General features: G+C 40.6%; 1 protein-coding gene across 1 annotated transcript in view; it reads left to right on the top strand.

Annotated features, from left to right (window-relative positions):
• LOC109919904 (limbic system associated membrane protein) overlaps positions 1-26,641 on the top strand; it is a 724,553-nt gene that overhangs the window by 304,945 nt on the left and 392,967 nt on the right. The window contains exon 2 of the mRNA XM_048602931.1: positions 11,086-11,318. Coding sequence (XP_048458888.1) covers positions 11,086-11,318 — 233 coding nt within the window. The remainder of the gene's footprint in view (positions 1-11,085; positions 11,319-26,641) is intronic.

Genomic DNA, 26,641 nt, shown 5'->3' with positions numbered 1-26,641 from the left:
GAGTTCAGTTGGTCCTTGCTGTTTGTGGTGTGTATTAATGATTTGAACATTAATATAGGGAGCATGATTAAGAAGTTCGCAGAGCACAAGATTGGTGAGGAGGATAGCTGTAAACTATAATAGGATATCAACAGACTGATTAGGTGGTCGGAGCAGTGGCAAATGTAGTTCAATCCAGATAGGCGTGAAATTATGCACTTGGAGAGGACAAACAAGTGAAAAGATGACACTATGAATGGTAGAACTCTGGAAAGTATTGAAGATTAGACGGACATTGGTGATAACAAGGCAGGTGTATAATGTGGCTAAGAAGGCATATGGGATATTTGTTTTTATTAGCCAAGACATAGAGTGGGGAGACAACTTTGGAATGGTATAAAATTATTGTTAAGCTGTAAGTGGAGTATTGCATGTAGCTGCAATCATCACATGACAGGGAGATGTTGTATGACAGAGGGTAGAGAGGAGAGTTACCAGGATGCTGCCCGTACCAAAGGGTCTGAACTATGAATAAAGATTGGGTTAGGGCTAGGCTGGCGTTGTTTTCCTTGGAGCAGCAAAGGTAGAGAGGGGACCTGATAGAGGTGAATAAGATTATGAGAGGCACGGGCAGATAGGAAGGAACTTTCTCATGAGGGTAGAAGGGCCAATAATCAGGGAGCAAGGAAAGAGGTAGAAGGCTAAAAGGCAAGCTGACAAATTTTTTCTCTTAGGAAATATTGAGAGTCTGAAATGGTGGTTGAATCAAAAACTCTTATAAAGTTAAGTAGTATTTAGAATTTCACTTGTCTTGCCATAGCCTCTCGGGCTATGAGCTGTGAACTGGAAATGGGACGAGTGTTGTCAGACCTTTTAGTGGCAATGGGTTCAATTGTCTCCTTCTGTGCTGTAAATGTTCATGAGACCCACTGAGCCTCCCACCACTTCCAAGATGGACTGAGTATCATAATGATATATTTCCTTCCCTTTCGCCCCATATTTTCTGTGATCTCCTGGAAGAGGCCAAAGTCAACAAAAATTCAGGCCTGTTATGGGATTGAATACAGTGCTCTGATATTGCCCTCCATCCCCTTCAGATGATCAAAGTGTTCAGGATATCACATGGATGAATTGTCATTTGTAGTTAATGGAGCTCAGCCTTTTTACATTCTATTTCTGTAATTTTACCTTCTGCGATACAGAATGTTTGTCTCAAAAGGAGAACTTTGGTAGATAACTTTTGTTTTCATTGAAAATACTTAAATTATTTTGAGTGATATTTATTGCCAGAGGTGGGTTTAGATCTGACCTTATACTTTGTAATATAAACAACTTGTATCTTAAGAAATATGTGTAAAACTCTTTGACATTGAGGCCAGACTGTAGGGGGACATTCTTCAAGCATTTATTTGATTTCTGCAGGAATAATGCCTTTACCAGAATTGACAGTAAAGGAAATGAATGAATCTGCTTTCTGAAATGAGATTTAAGTCTGACAGTAATGGTTTAGTAAAAGTAGTATGACATAACACATTGCCCTAGATTTTCCATGATGAGTGAAGTTTAGATCTGCATTGCTACTGGCAGACTTTTAGACAGATTCAAATGTGAGTACAACCTTGACAACAAGTTTCCCAAGGTCAGCGGATTATCATGCTGCAGCTTTGGATGTGGTTGGGTGTTGGGAAAGCGTTGATAATTGTACATTTTTTGCAGGTAGTGGACATTTACTGGGGATACCTTTGTGCTTCTATAAATAGTCAGCCTAGTGACACAGTGGGTACTCGCACTGCATCTGAGCTGGAAGCTTCACATTCAAGTTCCACTCTGGGTGTTGGTGCCCAAGGCAGATGCATTTATGAAGCAGCCAAAATAAATTGGGTATTATCTTCAACATCCTTCCAACGAATGGCAGGTGGTAAGAGCAGGAAAGATTCCTTGTCAACCATATTATTGAAAGAAGTTAGAAACTCTACTATCACTCAAACCACAACATGTAGAAGTGCTTCTTGGGGAGTAATTTGGCTCAATTGACTGGGCAGCTGGTGTGAATTGGACTGGTATTAACAGAACAGAGGTCAGTCCTTATTCTGCCTGATGTGGATTTGGAACCAACTTCCTTGTCCTAACCATGGTGGAGATTGTGTTGGTGTTGAGTTAGGCCCATTTTCACACACACAAGTCAGGAAAAGGAAGAATTAAATCTACAGGACAGATGACCAGTTAAATTCTGATCAGGCCTTTCAGACACTTGGTAGGTTTTGAAAAGATCAAAACAAGTGGTCATTCCATGAAAGAAGATATCATGGACTTTGAACATTTTATGTAAAGAAATTGATGGAATTCCACTTGGGGATTGCTAGATTGATAGTTCACTTGCTGGGTGTTGCTAAGGTATCTCATGGACAGGAAATTGGTTCAGATCTTGGAGAAGAAATCCCTCTTAGATCAGATAACTACTGCCCTTAAAAAGAGATGTAGTGCAATCAGTTTGTTGAGTTTTATGTACCAAATGAGGCATTCTTTGTTGACAATAAATAAAGATTTCAATGGTAAACAGATTTTAAAATAATCATGGTACTGGGTAAAGCATCAGTACTACGGAAGGATAGTGGACAGACTATAGGAGTAATGAAAACTGTCATAGCAGATGTATTTATGACAGAAGGAAACAAAATGAATAAAATGGAAAGTGAAACATTGCCCTTTGGTTTTCTTGTTAAACACATACAACCAGGCTTGGGGGATATATTAGCGCTTGATCATTTTGGTTATCCTTGCTTTTAAATCATTGAAAACCTGAAATGCTCTGACAAATGTCACTCGACATGCACAAATAATTCACTAAAGAATGAGAAAGTCCTTTGTACAAGTAGGTTAGAATGTAGCATCCCCCATTCAGTTTGACTTGGACATTATTTCTCTGTAGCTCTCTCTGTCCTGTATTCCTGTCATTTTAGAAGGTCTTGATAAGAATGAGTAATAACACTTGGGGTGAAAAATAAATGAAATATGTGACCAGAGGACTCAAATGCCAGTAAGAATTAGATGAAGCAAAACCTTATGAAACATAACTTTGTCACCTAATAATTCTGGATGCCCATTTCAGATGTTCATGCTCTACCATATATTTCTTTCACATCAAAACAGAGGAAAACAGTGTGTGTGGCAGACATAATCAAATTGCTATTTTACTGAAGCATCTATCTGTTGGATGTATACATTGGGTCCCAAATTGTAAAGGAAAGAAATAATTTTTGAAGTTAAGATCTTGCTTGAAGTTCTGTGTTCAGTACAGCAGAAGATATATAGTTATTAATTTGTATTCAAAAGATGGCTGAGGCTGATTGGACATAAGAAGGCTCCTTTATGAGGAAAAATTGACCTTCTAGGAACTTTTATGCTTTTGAGAAGATGATGAGGTTGGACCTGATAATTAGAGTCATAGAGACCTACAGCATGGAGACAGCCCTTCGCCCCAAACTAGTCCATGCCAACCAAAATATCCATCCTTGCTAACCCCATTTCCCTGTACTTGGCCCATATCCTTCTGAACCTTACCTTTCCTATCCGTGTATTCATCCAAATGCCTTTTAAATTCATCAATGTACCCACCTCAACCACTTCTGCTGGCATCTCATTCCATACGTGTACCATCCTCTGTGTGAAAAAGTTGCCCCTCAGGTTCCCATGTATTCTTCGCCCCTCTTACCTTAAACTGATGCTCTCTATTCTTGTAGACATGGAGAAATTTGGTCCTGTAAAGTTTTCTTTAATCAGGTACATTTGTATTGATCCATCAGTCATTTTCTTCTGTTACTTTTGTGGCATATTTTAAGTCCTTTTTCGAAGGTCTGTATTATTTCCAGTGCATTTTCCATACAGGTATAAACTGATAGATGTATGTCATGCATTACTGAATAGTATATTGATGCACATTTTTAATTATATAACTCCTGCCTCGTTTGTAAGCAGGAAAAATTTGAAGAAAATTTATTGAGTGACTTTTGTTTAAGCCTGACTGGTACATATATATTTGTTCTCATATGTACATATATCTGCAAGCTTTGTGTTGGTATTGTTTTATGTGCTGTCTTTGATAGAGAGTTACATTGTTAGTTTCATATTGCTGTTTGGGGGTATATCAGCTTTACGTGATAACATGTCACTCCATGACTACCGTTTAAACAGTGAATGACATTCAAAATAGATGCACAGCAGCACGTCCAAACCCTCTGACTTGTCATTATCCCCTAAATGAAGCTGGGTAGGCCGCATAAGCCTATCCTTAGGCAAGTCCTTGCAGAATCTGCCACTATGCATCCATCAAACAGACTGGGAAAAGGAAAGATATGACAGCTATAGACAAGCGTGGGAAACAGAGAAAATGAGCATGTGCTTAAAAAGAATAAAATGTATGAAACCTTTTTAGGCAATTACCCTTTCCCAGCGCTTTCCTGCACAATGTCACTGCTTAGTTTAATCATAAAAATGTAGCTATGCAGCAGGAATCAATGAATCATTAGAGTGCTTCTTCATATTGAATTTTTGAAATGTTTATCACAGAAAAGTACACTTTGGAAATGAAATGTAGTTTTGAATGCGATTTGTTCAGTCACATATTATCAGCAACCAGTGTAAGGGAAAAGGATGTCTACAGTATAGTAAAGAAAATTGTCATTCACAGCACTAGCCAATGTCCACTGGTAGACAATCAAATTCAGCCCTAGGCTCGATAATGATGTTGGTCGTTAACCCTTGGAACACTCAGCTCCCTTGGGTTTAATTAGGGAAATGTCCTAGTGGCTTTCAAAAGTTAGTTTAATGATACTCCTCAAAAGTATTGGAGTGCCAGGGAGACCGGTTGGAATTGGTATTGTCTCTTTGAACTAAACTCTGACAATGAATGGCAACCCGAATATATCGAATAAGGTGCATCTCCTGCGATTTAGATAAGTTATAATTCGACTTATATGATGTGGTACATTGGCAAAAAGATAAACTGACAGTGAACTCACTAAAAATTAATTGTCTGGAAGAACGAGGTCATGATATGGTGGTTTAATTATGAATGGGTTAAATATCATCAATCTAAAATAATTTTCTTTTTTGGCTTGCTTTAAGTCAGTGCAAAGAACTATGGAATAAGTCAAGAATGTGGGATAAGGAGCATCCATTGACGTATATTGCTTTATGTATTGTGATATTGAGAATTCCACTGTCTCAAGGTGCTGTGAGAGAGTTTGTGGGAGAAAGGAATTCCATGTATTTTAAACCATCTAATGAGAAACAACAAATGAATAAGTGATATACACAGACACGTAAAGTGTGAAGAAAAATCTAATTATTAGGTTGTTGTTTATGCATCATGTATAAAAATAAAAATACAACTCTATGGGTGTTATTCATTCGGATTTCTAGAAATCAGTCTATAAAAAACTTCATAAGATACTGTTTGCTAAAGTTGCCGATCTTGGAAGTGATGATAACTTATTGACCTGAAAATCTGGAAATGAGTTTGAAGATCAGCCATGATTTCACAAATTGGCAAAACCTACATGCAGGGCTGTAAAGCCTACTCCTGGCCCTATCTTTTATATTTCTATGATATAACATAAAATGAGGCTATTTGGGCTATCTTTTGTCGAGCTATCCAATTTACCCCACTCCCATCTCTTAGCCTATTATTCTTTTCCCTTCAAGTGTTAATCCAATTTTCTTTTGAATGTTTCTATGAGTCCGCTTCCGCATTCTTTCAGGCATTGAATTACAATTGGAACTATCACTTGTCACAAGAAAAAGCTTTCTCATGTCCCTTCTGATTCTTTTCCCAAACACCTTAAATCTGTGTCTCCTGGTTAGTGACCTGCAAATGGAACTAGCTTTTCCGATCAAAATTTACTCACCTCCATGAAATCTCCACTTATTATCCTCAGAACAGAGAATGTTAATGACTGCGAGTCATTAGTACATCCCTTCATGCAAGTGAGTTCTCATTCCTGTAATTTTTCTAGTAAATCTTTTCTGAACCCTTTCAAAGCCTACGCATCACTTTGAAAGAATAGGTAGAACTGCCGATGCTGGAGTCTGAGATAACACAGTGTGGAGCTGGAGGAGCACAGCAGGCCATGCAGCATCAGAGGAGCAGGAAAGTTGATGTTTCGGGTCGGGTTTTCTGAAGAAGGGTCCCAACCCGAAACGTCAACTTTCTTGCTCTTCCGATGCTGCCTGGTCTGCTGTGTCCCTCCAGCTCCACACTATGTTAACTTTGAAAGTGTGTTGCCCAGAATCGAGAACAATTGACCAGTGAAGACTGAAATAAACACGGAGTGCTGGAGGAGCTCAGCAGGTCTGGCTGCATTCGTGGAGAGAGAAACAGAGATAACTTTTCAAGTACGGTGTGACTCTTTTCTCCAAATTTCAGCTAAGGCTAAAACTGTGTTTTGCATAAGTTTTAGTATAACTTCCTTGCTTGTACTGTATTCTTCTATTAATAAAACCAAAACTCCCATGTACTCTTTAGTGGCCTTTTTAAATTGTCCTCCCAACTTCAAGGATTTGTGCTTATACACCACTGATCTCTCTATTCTTACATCCTCTTTTTAATTCTACCATTTGGATTATACTGCCTCTTTGTATTCTTCCTGCCATATTCCTTTGTGTTACCTGTCCTTTAGCTAATCTTGTATCCATCTAGGTGCTGCCCTTTCACACATGTTGTTTAATTTTGCCAAAAAACACATAGGGTGGAATCTTAGAAGTGCCTGAGCAACTTGGCTTAGGTGACATGTGTGTTGAGGCCCAGCTTAACATTGTGATCATCTCGCTCCATCTCTTATTGCTTTTCACAAGCAACATGGCAAGATTTTCACGTGGCAGTGGCACGATGTCAATTAATGGTTATTGTTGCTTGTTTAATTTTGTTAATGCCACAACTCACCTTTATTAATATTCAGCCTTCCATCTTACCAAGCTCGCTAATCAAGCTAGCCATATGAAAACTTGATATGGTAACCATAGTGAGCACCTGGCAGACTCAGCATGCTGCCTGCTTTGAATGACCTCCATACCAGGGGGTTACATGATTTATTGCACTGCTGCATTTTCTAGGAAATGAAGGCAATTGTATCCCATATGCCTATCTGTCACTACTGTTCCTCCATGTGCATTTGGGTGAGGTGATGTCCTTGATTACCAATACAGGATTATCTCCTCCCTGGGACTGTGCAGCTTCCTGGCCTCCAACAATCCTTTGATGTGCCAGTTGCCAGGGCTGTTTGCTCCTTAGTCAGCTGTGGAGCTGTTGTAGAGAGGTGCCTGTGACTCCCACTGAGATTTCAGTATCTAGTCTGTTTAGGGGTGCAGAGGCAGCCTTGATAATGCTTCTTCTGACAACCTCAATACTGTCATCCACAGGAAGGCAGTTCTTCCGCAGCCAGCTGCTTCTCCACAGAGGTCATCAGGAGGCTTGCAAGACAAAAGACAGAGAGCCATGGCTGATGGCTGCAAGTGGTGTCCAACAATTGAGACTAATAGTTGGGTTATTGAAAGACCGGAAGTGGTATGCAGAGACGTACTTGCTCATTTTATGATATGTGGATGACTAGACATCCCTGCAGGATTGGCCATGGTTGTATTCTAGGAGGGCTAGGCTGTTCCCCTTGTAGCAAGCATGGAGCACAATGTTGGGTGTATCTGCACTCATCCAGTCTCTCTCTGCCTAGTTATACACTGCCTTCTGTTGCAATTAGAAAAAGGGGAGAAATGAGTGAGATGATCGTCTGTGGCACAGATGTTAGTCCTAGTGCATGTGGGGGAAAGGTGGTGAGGTGTTCTGAGAGACTGAGAAGACAGAGAGTGGAGAGCATGCAGGGTTAGTGGTGTGAGAGGCTGAGGGTGAAGAATGTGTTTCAGGAAACAATGAGGTTGGTGGTGCTTGAGGCTTGGTAGGATGTATGTGCAGTTGTTTTGATACATGGAGTGTGAGGTGGCAGAAAGAAAAATGTGGCACTTACCCTGGTGTAGGTCATTGATTTTCTTTCTACATTGCTGCCCATTTGTCTGTATCTTGGAGACAGCAATGACTTTGGTGGTGACCTCAGACTAGGCTGGCATAATCTGGTGGCATGACCTCTCTTGCCAGTCCACTGGGAAGAGGATGCCTTACCTTTGTACCATCCGTCCACCAGGACTTCCAGGCCTCTGTTGGAGAAATATGGTACCACCTTCCAATGTTTCAAAAAGATCCAATTCTGTCTACCAATGGGCTGGGTGGGTTCAGACTGCCTATTCTTGTCAGGATACATTATGGTAATTTAAAGATGGCACAAGTGACCCCAATCTTTGGGCGATATCCACTAAGCGGTGATACGGTCCTAGAACAGCACATGGTAAATAGGGTGGAAACTGGATGTGAGAGATTTCACAGATTTGGTCTGGTTGGTAAGTTATTGAGGTGGGTTTGGTAAGTTAGGGTGAGAAAGCCAACTAGTCTTCACAGCAAGAAAGCTCACTGGACCTCTAGGTGAGACCCGAAGCAATTGATGCGACTCAGACTCAGCCAAAAAAAGGCATAAGATTCAGGCCATAGTTAACATCACGAAGGTGAACCGTATTCATCAAAATAAAAGAATATACTCAAATATTTACTCCAACATATTCCACTTGCCTGCACTATTTCTTTCTAGATATGCCTGTCTTGAGGCCTAGTGGTCACGTTTATTTCTGGTCTGCAACTTCCTTTAGCTATTCTGTTATTTTTTCTTTGCCTCATAGCTGCATAAAATTCTTCCCAAGAGAGGGAAAAACCATGAAGCAAGGAGAAGCAAAGACAAACTGAAGAGGCAGAAAGACAGAAACAGAGAAGGCAAACAACTTGTTGTCAAAGAATTGTAATTTTGACTTTTGAAAAAGTGTAAAACATGCATATTCAGTTCAGTTGCCCAGTATTCATCTTACCAGTTCTCACTTCAGTTTGAGATGCATATAACAGATGTCCAAATAGATATCACCTGTCTTATTGATCAAAATTTCCCACACGGAGAAAGACAGTCATAGGAGGAATTGCTTCCATATTTTTGTCATTTAAAATACTACGAGACGTTCTATTGTTTTATTCTATCTTTTATATTTTTGATTTGTTTCCTAAATCTCAAACTTGAGTTTCCTTGTGTAAGCAAAGACAAATTTCACCAAAATTAATCTGATGTAACCTCAGTTACACTATTATTAGAAGTGGCAAAGTATACAGTTCTTTTGCTAATTTGAAAAATGATAAAACCACAAAAGAATGCATTGCAAAAACTGTTTTACGAGGGTGTATCAAAATTCATTTGGTAAGGTCGTCAAAATCATTGTCTTCAATTAGATTCTGAGGTACATTATTCTTCACTACATGGTGCATTCTTCATTATTTGTTATTAAATAGTGCCTTGAAGCAGCCTGTATCCATTTATGAAATGACAGCTTTTCACAAGCAGTGTTTTGGTGGTGATTTTAAAAATGTATACTCCCTGTGCCAACCCACCAGAAAGGATACAACAGTCTTATATTGTTGCATCTTGAGAAATGTCTAAATTGTTTTGTTTCAAGGTTGAGAAACTATATATTTAAAGTATATTTTATATATAATAGATATATTTATAAAATGAATTTAAAATAATAATTGTGACTAAAATAAATATTTTCTCAAATCTGGTGCTGTCTTACGATATGTTTTTCATAATGGACTTTTATATTCAACTTGCACCAAAAAGAACTACAGCCATGTGCCCGGCAACAAACATAAACAATTTCTTCCAGTGTGCATCTGTGAACATGGTACTAGATATCCAATGATGGAAGAAAATAACATATTACTAATTATTATGCCATGACTTTTTTGGAAGACTCAAACCTATATTAATAAACTTTAGAAGCAAGTTGTTTAAAATCTGTGATATAGCAATTCTTCATTGTAGCATTCTCTTACATACGCCACGAATATTATAGTACACAACTGTCAATTGCAGAGAAACCATATACAATATTCCTTATAATTAAATTCCAACTGTAAAACAAACTTGTGCAGTTCATTTAAATGTATTTCAAAATGCTGCATATGCTGTTGTGCTTTCAAAATATGATATTCATTTTGCATATTTTGGCGTTCATTGTGTGTATTTTGGGATTTCTGATCTGTTAGGACTGTATTTGTTAAGAATTATTTTCAAGAAGGAAATAAAGAAAAAAATGTTTAAACAATTTAACATTTGCAATAAACATAGAAAATGCTGGAAAAATTCCGCAGGTCTGGCAGCATATGTGGAGAGAGAAAGTTTCAAGTGTAATATCACTTTTCTTCAAACTGGGTTAATTTCTGAAGAAGAGTCATTATGGACTCAGAATGTTAATTTGGTTTCTCACTCCACAGATACTGCCAGATCTGAGTTTCTCCAGCATTTTCTGTGTTTGTTTCATATTTCCAGCATCTGCAGTATTTTGCTTTCATTAATATTGCAAGCACTGTTACTTGCTGATTTGGAGTAAGTTTGTGTACTGTCCGAAGCCAGTTTTACAACAAATATACAGTACTTTTATCTTAAATAAAAATTGTGAATCCTCTGAAATGTAACACATTCGGCACACATCAGGTCAAATATCTGAGTCTTGTATTTTGTTGATTCAGAATTCATAGCTGATTAATCAGTGTGGCTAGGCATCACTTTGAATTATTCTAATTGGCCTGCAATGATAAAAGTAATCACCATTAGCCTTGTATCAAATTTTCTGCATACGATAAAATACATGGAAAAAGCATCTGGTAAAGGATTTTTGCTAGTATTCCAGTCAAAGATTTTAACCGACAAATTTTTGTTCTCTCAGTTTATGCTAAATGTGTGAAAGCGACTTCTGTCTATGAATATCCTGTGCATGCTTCATGTAACCATCCATTATCTCCTGCATAAATAATGCAGTCACAGCATGCTCCTGTATATTAGACTTTAGGATGAACAGAATTAAAACTTGTTAGGATATTTGAATTTATTCATAACTTCTCTGTATTTTTTCTGTTTCTTTTAGTTACTATTTTAACGACATTGATTGGAAGTCTTGTCTTTTTTGAAGGTGCTATGTTGATGACAGAATCTCAAAGGTTGCTTGGCTGAACCGATCTAATATCATTTTTGCTGGAAATGACAAATGGTCCCTGGACCCTCGAGTCACTCTGTTGACCAGCGCTCGCTTAGAGTATAGCCTTCAGATTCAACAGGTGGATGTGTCTGATGAAGGTCCTTACACATGTTCAGTGCAGACCCAGCACCATCCTAAGACCTATCAAGTGCATTTGATCGTGCAAGGTAAGGTGTTTCTATCATTTAGTTGTATATATGTTTGAAGATACAATTTTTCAAAGCCCCTTTAGGCAGGAACAACATTATCTTGATGTTCAGCAGCTAGTCATAAAGACAAAGGGCTGAGTTTGGTGAATGGGAACTGATTTAATTGTCTTCAGAGAAAGTTTTTTTTGAGGCTTAGTTTCTGTCTTTACTGTCAAGTTTAATCCACCACGAATGACAAGCATTTCAGAAGAGAAAGTAAAGAGTTAAGAGTACAATTTAAATTTGAAGATAAATTTGTATCCATGGAAACTGGATCATGTTTCTTTTGAAATGCTCCATCTGGTTGGGGGCACAATCCTGGCATAATGGACACCTATAAAGTTAAAAGGAGGACCACGACAAACTGGTCTTTCCACCCTCATTAGGATAGCACTTGTGAAGTACAGCTGCCAGGGGCAGTCCCCAGAGGCAGCTGTCCAGTTACTTCTATCGCAAAACTGGTTGGGATACTCTCTCAGGGAAGGGAGGCAGTCATGACAGTGTGAACAGAAGCTGGCAGGATGTTGGTTTTAATGGGGAGCACCACTCCTTTCAGTTTCGCGTTCAGTAGTCATTAAGGACCACTTTTTATTCCATACATATGTGTAGCAATTCTGAAATAGGATTGTCTGGTGCTTGATCAGGGTAAACCGTGTCCGAGAGACCACAGCCATTTTTCAGATGAAAAGATGATTAAGCTCCTAAGTCTTCTGATCAAGCATATTATATGCAAGAGGGCATCATGGCATTCTGTATGCATCCAGGATGCTTACCTGAATTACTAAAATTACTGATAACACTAAAATAAGATCCTTTATGTGTAAATTTTTGAGATTTTGTTCTGCCCAACAGCTAACATGCCTAGTAACATGTGCTCGTAGGTTGGAAAAACCATCACCAGCATTTTTCAAGAGCTCGTCTCTTACATTGTGGTTAATTGCTGTTTGTTATGTGAGGTTGAGAGCAATGTTTGGGTGTTTTAGAAACATGAAAACATTATGTTGACTGCTAAGAAAATGATTGTGCTGGTGTTTAAATATTTCTGACTGCATTCACAAAGATTACATAATATTCACAGCTGGTCTTGTCATGCTGCTCTATATGTGAAAAGCTCTACATGAGGAGAAATACCTATATTTCTGTTCCCTTGGAAATAACAAAATAGGATCAAACAACACTAGCCTTTATGTGCAATACCAAATTCAATAAAGTCCAAGATACATCACCATTCTGCCATCTTTCTCAATAAATTGGGTTCCACGTTCAAAATGTTTCACTTCCTTGCAAACACAGATTGCATTCTAATCTGTGCCTGGTTTCCCGGCAGCAGTTTTGATTCCATGATCCTGTGTGTAAGTCCCCTTGACCACCATTGTTCAAGGCTGCTGAGCTTCCATGGAGCATACTCCTGATGGCTGTGGTAGTTGAGCAGTTTTGGGCTGTAAAATTAAGTTAGCAGGATGAAGTGTAGGCCACTTATGCAATATTGGACAGAATGATCCTAATAGCGTGCAAAAAGCCCTGATGTAACCTAGAATGAATGACATCTCTGCTCAATTCACTGGTTAAATTTGCAGTTGGGCATTATCAATTACATGATCCAAACCTTGTCCGTGCATCTACAATAGATCGAAAGGAAGCCCCCACTAGTTTTAAACATTTGTCCTTGAGGCCTACCCATAGGAGTAGATTAAAATTACAAACTATGGATATGGAGCAGGATCTCACAATTGAATGTTGCTGACCTTTGGCCTAGTTCCCACCAGAAAGCTGGGCTAAAATCTTCCGTATACATTTTGTCCTCAATTTAATATTGCCATTATGAGTGATTGATGTTTAAATTTATTATGAACATTTTGTATGTAAGTTGTCATATTGTAACTAAAATGATTTCTACACCAACCTAATCAGAGCTTCTGCTGGAAGTACCTCCCATGGTAAAGGATATAATTATATCTTGATATGTTTATTTTTCAAAATTCCATTCTAAATGGAAGAGACATGATTTTATAATGTGTTACAATCCTAGGCAAGGCCAGCAAATTTATTTATAATCTGGTTAGTGATCATTCATTTATTTTTGCTTATTTCAGGTAAAGTTTGAAATCCCAAATACTTACTAAGGGAACAAAGCCAGACTATTTCATGATTTTGAACAAACAAAATAAACATTGCTATGCAAAGTTAGTAATCTAAACCCACCTGTAATGGATATACAATTTATACTTTAACAACCAAAATAAACATGTGGTAAATATGGGGCAAACTGTGGTTGATCATCGCAAAGTGAACATGAAATTGCAGATATAACCAAGATATATCCCACAAATTTCTCAACAATTTACCCAAATAAGGGTAATGACTGTGAGTCACAAAACAAAAATTAAAACTGTCTCTCGCATGAGGAATATTAGTTTTTGTCTTTCAGAAAGCTAGCTTGATCCCCAGTTAACATCTGCTCTAATTCATACAAGTTTAGTAGGCTCGATCTACTCCAAGAGCCAATTTTTGAGGCCCTTTTTTTTGCCTTGTTTATCTGACGAATCTTTGAGAATGTGTGCCACTGCAATGGTCAGGCTATATGCCATCATTTAAACACAGACATGGTCCAAGCTTTTCAACCACACTATGGCCAACCACTGCTCAGCTCCCAGCGGCTCAATCTCTTCTCTCAAGACTGCATCCTACTGTGCTTCAAATGACTGCATTCTGCCATCTAATTACTGTAATAATTCTCGCTCTCTAGCTACACTGAGCAGAACCTTACTGCCACAGGATTATCCCAACTGCATGGAGCCAACCAACAGCAACATTTATCTGAGAGACGCAAAATTTTGTTAAGCAAATGTATAAAGGGAAATGGACCTGGTATAGTGTTAACTCACAGACGAGGCGTGATTGCATTAAATAGTGAAACGTGGTCAAGGGGCTGAATGCCCTACTCCTGTCCCAATGTTCAGCAACGTGGGGTCACCCTCACTGACTCTCATGAGAAAAGTAACTGATTCTTTAAATGTTCGTCACCAACCTTTTGAACTGATTTGAGTGATCAATTAAAAACATTGCAACAAGCCCAGTCCTTGTACTGAGGCAGAATCAAATAAACCCAGTCTTATGGGCTTAAATGTTACAACCTGATAATTTACACACCACAAATGGATATATGAAAATAAATGTTATCATAATTGCAAGAATTAACAAAAGTGCATCCATGAAGATAAGTAATATTTTGCAACAAAAATATACGGAGGACAGAATTGTCTGACTCATAAGGCTTTCTGCTACCAAAATCCAAGATGCTTCACAATGACTGACAGATGACAATCAAGTGAGCCATGCCAAAAGGTATTTTATTCCAGAAAATAGAAAATTCCGTTTCCATACGGCACCCCACCCACAAGCTGGCTGAAGATAGGTGGAAATCACCAAGTGGAAGGAATTAAATTCAAGTGACAAGCAGCCTTTGATGTGAAATTACTACTGTCTGTCTGAAAGTTGAGTATTCAACCATTTTACACTAACAGTCTCCTGTGATTACTTAGCAACTGAAAAGCAGCAAATGGTGTTATCTTTTCTTCTGAGGGCATAATTTTATTGAAAATGATGCCATTTACTGAGGATTTTATATTAACAAGTTTTTCTACTGCAACTTCTGATAAGAAATCAATTCAATAGGTGAAAAAATGGAGAGAATAGATCAGATGGAATGTTTTGGGACAACGCTGAGCTTTTAAAAAAAAGGTTGTGAATGGGAGCGTAATTAGGCAGGGGAACAAAATTTGGATTCTCAATGTGAGATTAAAGTTCTCATTATTACAACCTTGGAGCCGTTCAAGCAACCTCTTTTGCATCAGTACACATTAATGTCCTATCCTGCAGGAATTATGTGCGTGGGTATAATCTTGTTAGGCAGGGTCATGTAGGATAGCCCTCACCATGTTGAAGTGGCTGCAGGGCAGGTGTTTTGCTTAGACTGAAACAGCCCAAAAATGAGATTAAGTAGGGCAGGTTCTCAAGAAGAAACCAAGCATCAGCTCATTCAATGCTAAATGTTCGGCTAGCTAAGTCCACCAACTGTATTGGCTTTGCTATGCCTATGGAGGAGGAGAAGGAAAAAGTGAGGGAATATCCAATGCTAACAGCACCAGAAACCTGAGGCTCAGAGGTCTGGATCATCAAGCAGCACCTAAAGAGGAGAACTAATGTCTTCAACATCATGGAAAAGTGTACCATGCTCTATTGAAGGCATTGCAGCTACCTGCAGATAAGTGAATGCCAACGAATCATGTGATTAGAAATGTCACCACCTACAACTACCACCAGTATTCACCAGACCATATCTCCAGGATAGTGATTTCTGCGTTTTGCACGACCTAGCTCAACAATGAGGTGACAAATTAGTAGAGGGGGAGATAAACCAAGCACATGTGTCTTCACACAAAGAATGGGAGTCTAACAGTGATGCTGACGATAGTGAAGCTGATAATGCAGATGCTGGAGAAGCTGGGAGAGTAATGAAAAGTGGCAGACAGGCTCAAAAGAACCAAATAGCTGCCAGACTTGAGACCAAATGACTTTAGACTAATGTCTGTAGACACTTAGAGCTGGAAGCCAATTGCGGCTGACAGGCATTTCGGCCCTGAAGAGAATGTTTGATTTCTCACAATTAGACTTTAGGCTCCTTTGTTAGGCATTCGATGAAAGTTATTTTGTTAACTTCTGCTGTAATTACCTCATGCTCAGTTTCTGAGCATCAGGATGGAGCTATGCTGGAATACATGGGGGCTGTGCATACATCTTGAGCAATGGGCATTCATCTATTGCACTGATGTAGAGACCCTATACAATGCTGATTGACTTTCGAAACCCATACATCTTGGTTAAGATTGCAATTGCTTGTGGTCCTGTTCCTTCCGGAGGACAGCAGAGATTAGCAGTGTCCTTGCTTTCGGCACGTTACACCTGCACCCTCTAAGTGATTTAGAGGTCCTTCATTCTTTCCTTTTCTAATGCTGCATTTGGCTGCTACCTCAACAGCTGCAGCACAGCTTGAGAAATCCTGCTAAAGGCTTTGTTGACTTTCCTCAGTTATTGTGGTCCAGGACCTGGAGGGCTGCAGCCTGATAGGGATCTCCTGGATAGGTGCAGTTGCAACCTTTTCACCCTGACCTGATGGAGTTAACTATGTTGCTGGCATAGGGATGCACAGGGACAATGCACCTTTGGAATGTCCCAGAGTAGCAATGCCTAGGTGAATGACCTGAGCACATTCATGTTTATTGTGCATATTCTTCTCCTGCAGAAGGAGACAATCACGAAGAGATATTAGCATGGGTACACGAGCACTTTCTCTGCATTGTAGACACAGATTGAGATTTCAGTCTCCAGAGCTGTGAAAGTCTGTTTTTGTGTTACTCGTAAGAAGAATGTGTTTTGTGACATCTGAGGAATTAAGGGTTTTGAATGAATGGTGCTTCTGTTTGCCAAGAGTTAGAGTAGGTGAAGGGCAAAAAAATTATATGATATGTGTGTCTGAGATACCACTAAGGTATGTTGACCAAAGCCACCTTTTTTGCTAGGGTCTATGTCCTTTTGATGAAAACGTATCAGTTGAGAAAACAGATTAGTGGCCCGGTGGTACGTGAACTGCTGAGTTGTAGTTCCCTTTTATGATTTAACTCTGAACAATAGCAAATGTGTGACAGCAGTACCACTGTGGTGTAAACAGTGCTACATTGGTAGCTGTAGTTATTGAGACATATTCAGTGCAGTTGAAATTTCTGATGGAAATGTCCTCTGCAGAGGCAAATGTACAATGCAAACTTGCACTCCCAGGGGCAAGAAGTATTAACAAGAAAGTGATACCTGCTCTGGCTGAGCATGGCAGATCATTACTGTTCTTGTGGCAGAGATCCATGTTCCCTTGAGCCCTCTTGGACACCGATCCCAGGGCGACCTCGGTCAAGGCTGCATTATTGGGGTGGCCTCCTCTTGTTGTCTCACAGGAACAGAACATTCCTTCTGTTCCCAGTGGTCTGAAGGAGAACACATTGGGCAGCATTACTGAAGTGTGAAGCCACATTCTGTCTCATATTAGATATCTCCAGGGATAGGTGGGGAGGAGGCCAGGTGACCAAAACAGAGGTAAAATAACGTTTGCATTTTGTTCCTAATACTGTAAGCATTCAACAGCTATTAATTTTGTCTTTATGCCATTTTTCCCCATTATCCCTGTTTTCCACTGTTTTACTATGCTTGGACACTGTCCGTTCATGTCCCTCTTTAAGTATCATTATCCAAATAGCTACCATATCCTTGTTTTTTTGTTCATTCATGGGACATGAGCATCAATGACCAGCCCAGTCCTAATTGCCCACAAAGCAGTTGAGAGTCAACCGCATTGCTGTGGTCTAAAGTCACGTGTAGGCCAGATCAGGTAAAAATGGTTACTTCCCTGAAGGACGTTAATGTGGGATTTTCCAACCATTGACAATGGTTTTATGGTCATCTTTAGACTCTTAATTCCATACTTATTTACTAAGTTCAAATTCCACTGTCTGCCATGGCAGAATTCGAACATGAGTCCCCAGAACATTACAAGGGCCTCTGGATTAATAATCTAGCAATAATTCCACCACGCCATCATCTCTTGCTTTGAGCAAGTTGTGTCAATGGATATTTTTTGGACTGAAGGAAGGTTTTCAGTGGTGTCCTTTTGAGATTGAGTTTGGGCCTTGCTTTCCCCAATAAATTTTGGTGTGCAGGGGACAATTTCAAATTTTATGGATGTAACAGACTCAAAAGCATTGTAGACAGTGGGGGACAAGACTTGCAGAGCTCCGAAAAGACATGGACTGCTTGGTGGAGAGGCAGCTAGATGGCACATGAAGTCCATTATAATGAATGTGAGGTGAAGCATTTTTCTTGGAAGGACATGGGCAGGTAAAATGAAGGTACAATACGTAAGATTTACAGCAGCAGAGGAAACTGAGTGTATATATTCATCGATCATTGGAGGTGGTAGGTCAGGCAGAGAGAGTAGGTAATAAAAGCACACAGTTTCCTTGACTATATTAATAGAAGTACAAAGTACAAGAGCAAGAAGGCTATGACGAACTAATACACGACACTTGTTTGAGCTAAGCTGGAATACTGTGTACTGTTGCACACTGCAGAAAGGATTTGAACTCACTGGAGAGTGTGCAGAACAGATTCATAAAAATGGTTCTAAGGATAGAAATTTCAGTTAAGTGCACAGATTGGAGAATTTGGTACTGTTTCCCTGGGAAAGAAAAGACGTCAAATTCATGAGTAGACTGAGAAAAACTGTTCGTACTCTTGAAAGGATTGAGAATGAGAAGGTTTCGATTTAAAGTGATTTGCAGACATGGTAACATGAGAATAAAACTTTTTTATACTTTGTGTTTGGAATATGCTGCCAGGATGTGCAGTGGAGGCAGAGTCAATCAAAGCATTCAAGAGGGTATTGGATGATTATTTAAATAGAAACAATGTTTAAGGGTATGGGGGGAAAGCTGGAAGAGAATGGCACCATGTCATAATTCCCTTTGGAGAGTTGGTACAGATGCAGTGGGCCAAATTGCTGCCTATGCACAGCAACAATTCTGTGATTCTGATTCAAAACTACCCCATTCACTAACTCCCTGATCTGGTCAACCCCTACTTCACCATTTCTGGATTCATTAGGTGACCTTCTTGCTCCCTTGTGCAGTCTAGCAGTGCCTTTTACTAAGATCTTGGCAAAGCCAGGAAAGATGGAGTTGCTGACTGATAATTGGCAGGAGGGTGGGTCTTCTTTCAATGAGTCCAAAAGTAAGGCGTTATGTCTGCAGGGTGAGCTTCAATTTGGCCAATTTAGCTGTCCAATAAACTTTCCTTCAGCGATGTGAGTGTCAAGCATTCCAACCCCAGCACCTCAAAAAGTTCTGACCACAGTTTGTGAGCAAGAGCAGAAGACTTAAAATTGCTCCTTATTTAGTTAGTCAAGGAGGAATGCCTCCAAGCAGTATGCTGAAGTCTTCAATTGTGGAGAGTTCAAACTATCCTTGGGTCTTGAGCATGAAGGAATTTGTAGGTGAGCCCATTGTTTTTCCAACTCCTTTGCTTTGTGCATTATGTTTTAGACCCATTGGTAAGATTTATCAAATATTCTGGTCAATAAATCTATAAAACACAACAATGATCTATTACACTGGATCTGAGCCTTATTTTTTTCTCGGTTTTGACATTGTAGCATCACTTCCATGTCACACCTGTGTGTGTTTCAGTGTTGCCCAATTTTAGAAAATGTATCTAATGATTGCACGATGTAGCCATCAAGCAGGTACTGTTGAGAATAAGACCTATTTTCAAGCATAACTTCACAAATATCGTCAAAATTCTACTTTCACATTGATTTGCTAAGATTTTTAGCTGCTTTTGCTGTTAGCTACTGTTTTATTGTCTACCTTTTTGATGTGGTTTTCTATTTTTGCCCTTTTCCCAAATTTAAAGTGATCTCAGTGGGAGTTTTATTAGACATACCCCTGCATCTGTATTTCTTGAAAACAGAAGAGGAGGAAGAATTTAGGAAACCAGGCATGTTATACATCAGAGGAGACCTAAGGCACCCGATTGCTAAGTAATCTTACATGTATAGAACACATAGGCAGTAGTGCTTATGAAGCTCTTCTTCAATAAAAAAAAAAGCCAACAATGAGTTATGAAACATGTTGTATCCTGATACAACCAAAATATCACACCCAAACCCAGCCCAACCAAGTCATAGTTGACAGCTACTCAGTATTCTTAAACTTTAAGATCATTGTACCCTACTTCAGGGTACAGGACATCAGTAATATTGCAGAAGTGCATTGAAAAATTGTCAAAGTCATAAGTCCAATGTCTTCTAGAGAAACTGGTTTATCACCTTCCCCATGTTTAGCAGCAGAGTAAGGTATTCTCCCACCCACGGCCTCCAACCTCATCGTTCCCCAACCTCGCACTGCCCGCTTCTATCTCCTTCCCAAAATCCACAAACCTGAATGCCCTGGTCGACCCATTGTCTCCGCCTGCTCCTGCCCCACCGAACTGATCTCCAACTATCTCGACTCCATTTTCTCCCCCTTGGTCCAGGAACTCCCTACCTATGTCTGTGACACCACCCACGCCCTCCACCTCCTCCAGAACTTCCAATTCCCCGGTCCCCAACACCTCATCTTTACCATGGACGTCCAGTCCCTCTACACCTGCATTCCCCATGCAGATGGCCTTAAGGTCCTCCGCTTCTTCCTGTCCCGCAGGCCCGACCAGTCCCCCTCCACTGATACCCTCATCCGCTTAGCCGAACTCGTCCTCACACTCAACAACTTCTCTTTCAATTCCTCCCACTTCCTACAGACAAAGGGGGTAGCCATGGGTACCCGCATGGGCCCAAGCTACGCCTGCCTCTTTGCAGGTTACGTGGAACAGTCCCTCTTCCGTACCTACACCGACCCTAAACCCCACCTCTTCCTCCGTTACATTGATGACTGTATCGGCGCCGCCTCGTGCTCCCACGAGGAGCTCGAACAGTTCATACACTTCACTAACACCTTCCACCCCAACCTTAAGTTTACCTGGACCATCTCTAACACCTCTCTCCCCTTCCTGGACCTCTCTGTCTCCATATCGGGCAACCACCTAGAAACCGATATTCATTTCAAGCCCACCGACTCCCACAGCTACCTAGAATACTCCTCCTCCCACCCACCTTCCTGCAAAAATGCTATCCCCTATTCCCAATTCCTTCGCCTCCGCCGCATCTGCTCCCAGGATGAGGCATTCCACTCCCGTACATCTCAGTTGTCCTCGTTTTTCAAGGACCGTAACTTCCCCTCCTCGGTGGTCGAGAACGCCCTCAACCGTGTCTCCCACATCTCCCGCACCTCATCCCTCACACCCCGTCCACGCAATAAGAACCAAAAAAGAATCCCCCTCGTCCTCACGTACCACCCCACCAACCTCCGGATCCAACGCATCATCCTCCGACACTTCCGCCATCTGCAATCCGACCCCACCACCAAAGACATCTTTCCCTCCCCACCCTTATCAGCTTTCCGGAGGGACAACTCTCTCCGTGACTCCCTCGTCCGCTCCACACTCCCCTCCAGCTCCACCACACCCGGCACTTTTCCCTGCAACCGCAGGAAGTGCTACACCTGCCCCCATACCTCCTCCCTCACCCCCATCCCAGGCCCCAAGAAGACTTTCCACATCAAGCAGATGTTCACCTGCACATCTGCCAATGTGGTATACTGCATCCGCTGTACCCGGTGTGGCTTCCTCTACATCGGGGAAACCAAGCGGAGACTCGGGGACCGCTTTGCAGAACACCTACGCTCGGTTCGCAACAAACAACTGCACCTCCCAGTCGCGAACCATTTCAACTCCCCCTCCCATTCCTCAGACGACATGTCCATCCTGGGCCTCCTGCAGTGCCACAACGATGCCACCCGAAGGTTGCAGGAACAACAACTCATATTCCGCTTGGGAACCCTGCAGCCCAATGGTATCAATGTGGATTTCACAAGTTTCAAAATCTCCCCTCCCCCTACCGCATCCCAAAACCAGTCCAGCTCGTCCCTGCCTCCCTAACCTGTTCTTCCTCCCACCTATCCCCTCCTCCCACCTCAAGCCGCACCTCCATCTCCTACTGACCAACCTCATCCCGCCCCCTTGACCTGTCCGTCCTCCCTGGACTGACCTATCCCCTTCCTAACTCCCTACCTACACTCACCTTTACTGGCTCCATCCCCGCCTCTTCGACCTGTTTGTTTCCTCTCCACCTATCCTCTCCTCTATCCCTCTTCTATCCGCCTCCCACTCTCTCCCTATTTATTTCAAAACCCCCTTCCCCTCCCCCTTTTCTGATGAAGGGTCTAGGCCCGAAACGTCAGCCTCTCTGCTCCTATGATGCTGCTTGGCCTGCTGTGTTCATCCAGCCCTGCACCTTGTTGTAAGGTATTCTCTTCCAACTTAACCCCATACACTTGCACATTGTTTCTATTCAAGTAATCATCTAATACCCTCTTGTATACTTCAATTGACTCTGCCTCCACCTACATCCCAGATAGGGTAGATCAGAGTGGCAAGACTGTGTCAAGTACAGGAGGTTGTAGGCCGAATCTACATGATTATGTATACTCCATTAATGAATCCTATCACCTAAGTCAATGTAAAAGTGTTCCTCTCATTCCTATCCATGTAGTTTGTGATCAGCAGCACCACGTCATGGAAGTAATTGCTTGCTTTTCTGGCTGCAGTCTTCATTTTCAGGCATCTCATATCCGTGCATTCTTTCACAAGCTGTCAGGGTGGATAATGGAAAATCAGGGAAACTTGTACAGTCATAGCTGATGGCAACTTAGTGCTTTCTATCATAGAAGCTGAACATTTCTATCAAGTGTTCCATTAAGAAATCAGGATCAGAGAGAATGCTATTGTAATTTTGAAGGCACGCTTCAGGTGTAGGATGAATTTCAGGTGCATTTCAGTACAGTCCAGTTAAATTCTAAAGGATGGCGTTGTGTGCTCCTAGCCTCATAGCTTTGTTTCACGAGTCAGTCTCATCATGGAAGGCCTGGAGGAGGAAGATGACAGATGTTCAGCAAGAGGACACAACTAACCTTTGTTGCATGCTTTTTTGTGTATCTAGGTTTATGGTAGTAGCATTTCAAATGTAACTTCTGAAAACTTGTCACAATGATTCACTTTACTTGAACTTTCCTGTATCTCTCAGCTGTAAATGCAAAACCAGCAACATTTTTGGCTTGTGTTGCTTCGCCTTACAAGATGCTACAACTGTTTAAACCTTGGCTCACTGTGAGGACAAACTCCCAGACAGGAATGGAACTATTGCTTGGAGCTGATCCTAGATTATTTACCAGTGGCTGCATTGCTTGTGTTAGGCAAACAAAAGTTCCTCCCATCACTTATCTGCAACTATCACATCAAAGAATATGACCTAGACCACCAATTCTTAAAAGAGAAACAGCCCAGTAAAGTGGACCAAAGCTAGCACAAGGCCTTAAGATCCAAATTTTATCAGTGGTGGATTATTACCAATGATATTATCTATGTAGACAATAGAGACATAGCGTTCAACTGATGGAGTTGTGCAATGGAACATGACCCTGACAATTCCATGGCAACTCAAGCAAGATAAACAGTACAAGCCACACTTTCTATGTAGATTTATCAATTTACTTGGAAATTCCAAAGGAGTTCACCCACAACACTTTTTTTAAAAGGTGTAGTTTATCACACCCAATTTTTTTAACATCCTTTGAATTTTGAACATATCTTCAATAAGTTTCACCAAAAAATGCATAACCGTTTGTTGATTTAGGACAACTATTGAGCAGTTAAGATATTAAATCAAGTCAAGTCCAATGAGGCACTGTTTTAAACAAAATGAGTCAGCACATCATTTTCTGTTTGCTTTTAATAAACGTTTCTGCTTCAGTGAGCTAGCCTTGAGATGAATTATATCAACAATTGTCCAGGAGTGGATAATTACTGTAATTCTATGGAAATAAATCAATATGAGCAGAGAACCATGTAATTTCTTCTTAGCTGATGTTGATCTTCAATGGCAAAGCTTTTGATTCATTTCACTTCTTTTGATTTCTGTGTTTAACCAGAATGGAAATACTTAAAACAGGAAATAGAAAGGGTACAAATGGAATATATTCTTGGGGAGCGACTTGAAAGCTAGAATTCTGTAGATGATGAGATTGGCACTTAGATGGCAGATGCTATAAATGAAAGCAGAATGCAGGTAAGGATCCTGCAGTAATTGGGAAAGCTAAGATGGAAGAAAATGAATATAAAATAGGAACTGTCCAATATAGCTATAGAAAGATTGACAAGGTTAGGATCACTGCAAATTTTGAAAATAAGCTTTTAGCTAAGAATTAAGATGTAGCAAACATACTAAATAAATACTTTGTCTTCGTTGTCATAGAACCATCAGACCAGAGTTTGAGTCATAGAGTTTTTCAGCATGAAAACAGATCCTTCAGTCCAACTTGTCCATGCCAAACAGATATTCCTGAATTAATCTCGTCCCATTTGCCAGCATTTGGCACATATCCCTCTAAACCCTTCCTATTCATGTACCCATCCAGATGCCTTTTAAATGTTGTAATTGTACCAGCCTCCACCATTTTCTCTGGCAGCTCATTCCATACATGCACCACCCTCTTGCGTGAAAAGTTGTCCCTTATGTCCTTTTTATATCTTTCCCCTCTCACCTTAAACCTGTGCCCTCTAATATTGGACTCCCCTACTCTGGGGAAAAGACCTTGGCTATTCATCTTATCCATGCCCATCATGAGTTAAACCTCTTTCAGATCACCTCTTAACCTCCAATGCTCCAGGAACAATAGCTTCCTATAGCTCAAATCCTCCAACCCCAGCAATATCCGTGTAAACCTTTCCTGCACCCTTTCAAGTTTAACAACATCTTTCCTATAGCAGGGAGACCCGAACTGAATGCAGTATCCCAAAACTGGTCTAACCAATGTCCTGTACAGCTACAGCATGACTTCCCAACTCCCATACTCAATGCACTGACTAAGAAAGGCAAGTGTACCAAACACCTTCTTCGCTATCCTGTCTGGCTGTGACTCTGTCTTCAAGGAACTTTGAACCTCCACTCCAAGGTCTCTTTGTTTGGCAACACTGCCCAGGACCCTACCATAAGTATACAAATCCTGTCCTGATTTGCCGCACCAAAATGGAACACCTCACATTTACCTGAATCAAACTCCATCTGCTACTCCTGTCCACCCTCAGAATCCGTATAGTGTGGAAACAGGCCATTTGGCCAATCGAGTCTACACCGACCCTCCTGGGCAATTTAAAATGGCCAATACACCAAAGCTGTACATCCTTGGACTGTGGGAGGAAAATCGGAACTCCTGGAGGAAACCAACACAGACACGGGAAGAATGTGCAAACTCCACACGGGCAGTCACCCAGGGATGGAATTGAGCCCAGGTCCCTTGCACTTTGAGACAGCAGTGTGCTAACCACTGAGCCACTGTGTCATCCTAAACATCACTGTCTACTACACCACCCATTGTGGTACCATCTGCAAACTTACTAATCATTCTTCTTATATTCAGGTCAAAATCATTTCTATAAATGAGAAGAGGCAGTGGACCCAGCACTGATCCTTGCAGCACATCACTAGTCACAGGTCTCCTGTCCAAAATACAATACACTATCATCATCCTCTGTCACCTATCTTGAGTGGCTAGCTCTCCCTGCATTTCATGTGATCTAACCTAGAATTGAACTGATGAAAAATAAATGACTCTGAAGAAGTTACAAGGTAATGGAAGCAGAGCTGGTCGAGGTTCTCCATTCATCTCAAATTCCTGCTTCTCAACTCTCATTTGGAACCTGGCATATTATCAATGTCGATGCTGCTGTTTTTATCAACAGTGCTTGGAAATGATAATGGAAGTGATATCTGCCTTGTGGTTTTATGCCATGGTGGAGGAAGATGGAAAGATTTTTTTTTCCCAGTTTAAATGGAATGTTATCAGACAAATTAATTGCATAGGTTGTACTATCTAATTTTATTTCACATATCTCATTGAACCTTCACAAAGGTAAAATCATTCCCTTCTGGATAAACTGATGTTACCACTGCCTTGATAAGTGTAATTGAGTGTAACAAATCCATTCACAATTGCAGTGTAGCGAGCACAGAGCTTTCTGTATTAAATGACAACCCTAAAGAGTCTGACAGGCATTCAGTGTATGTCAAGTGTGAGAAAGCAATCTCTGTAATGACTGTCAAAGTTGGGCATAAAGGTTACAGGACCAGTGAAATAAAGCAACCTGAAGTGGACAGTTAAAGTAATGTAGGAACGTGAGCATAAAATCTGTGATGACACTCCAGTCTAGTTTGGACAGAGTTGCCACGTTTGGATAAGTTGTTAAACTGAGGACAGTTTTGCCCTCTTAGATGAATATGAAAGATCCTACAGCGCATAGCATGTATTAACATAGCCAATACTCGATGCCCTAGCTAACATTTATAGAAAAAAAAATTACTATATTGTTATTCATTGCTGTTTGGACATTAGTCTGTGTACATTAGCTGCTGTGCATTCTAAAATACCAATTATGCTTCTAAAAATACATCAGCTGTAAAGTGCTTTTGGATACCATAATGTCTTGAAAGAAACAAAATAATTGCTGTTCTTTTCTTTCAAATTTGGCATAAAAGACAGATGGATAATGAA

Source organism: Rhincodon typus, chromosome 11 (genome assembly GCF_021869965.1).
Source record: "Rhincodon typus isolate 14 chromosome 11, sRhiTyp1.1, whole genome shotgun sequence".
NCBI classification, from domain to species: Eukaryota; Metazoa; Chordata; class Chondrichthyes; order Orectolobiformes; family Rhincodontidae; genus Rhincodon; species Rhincodon typus.
This window is presented reverse-complemented; position numbering and strand designations above follow the sequence as displayed.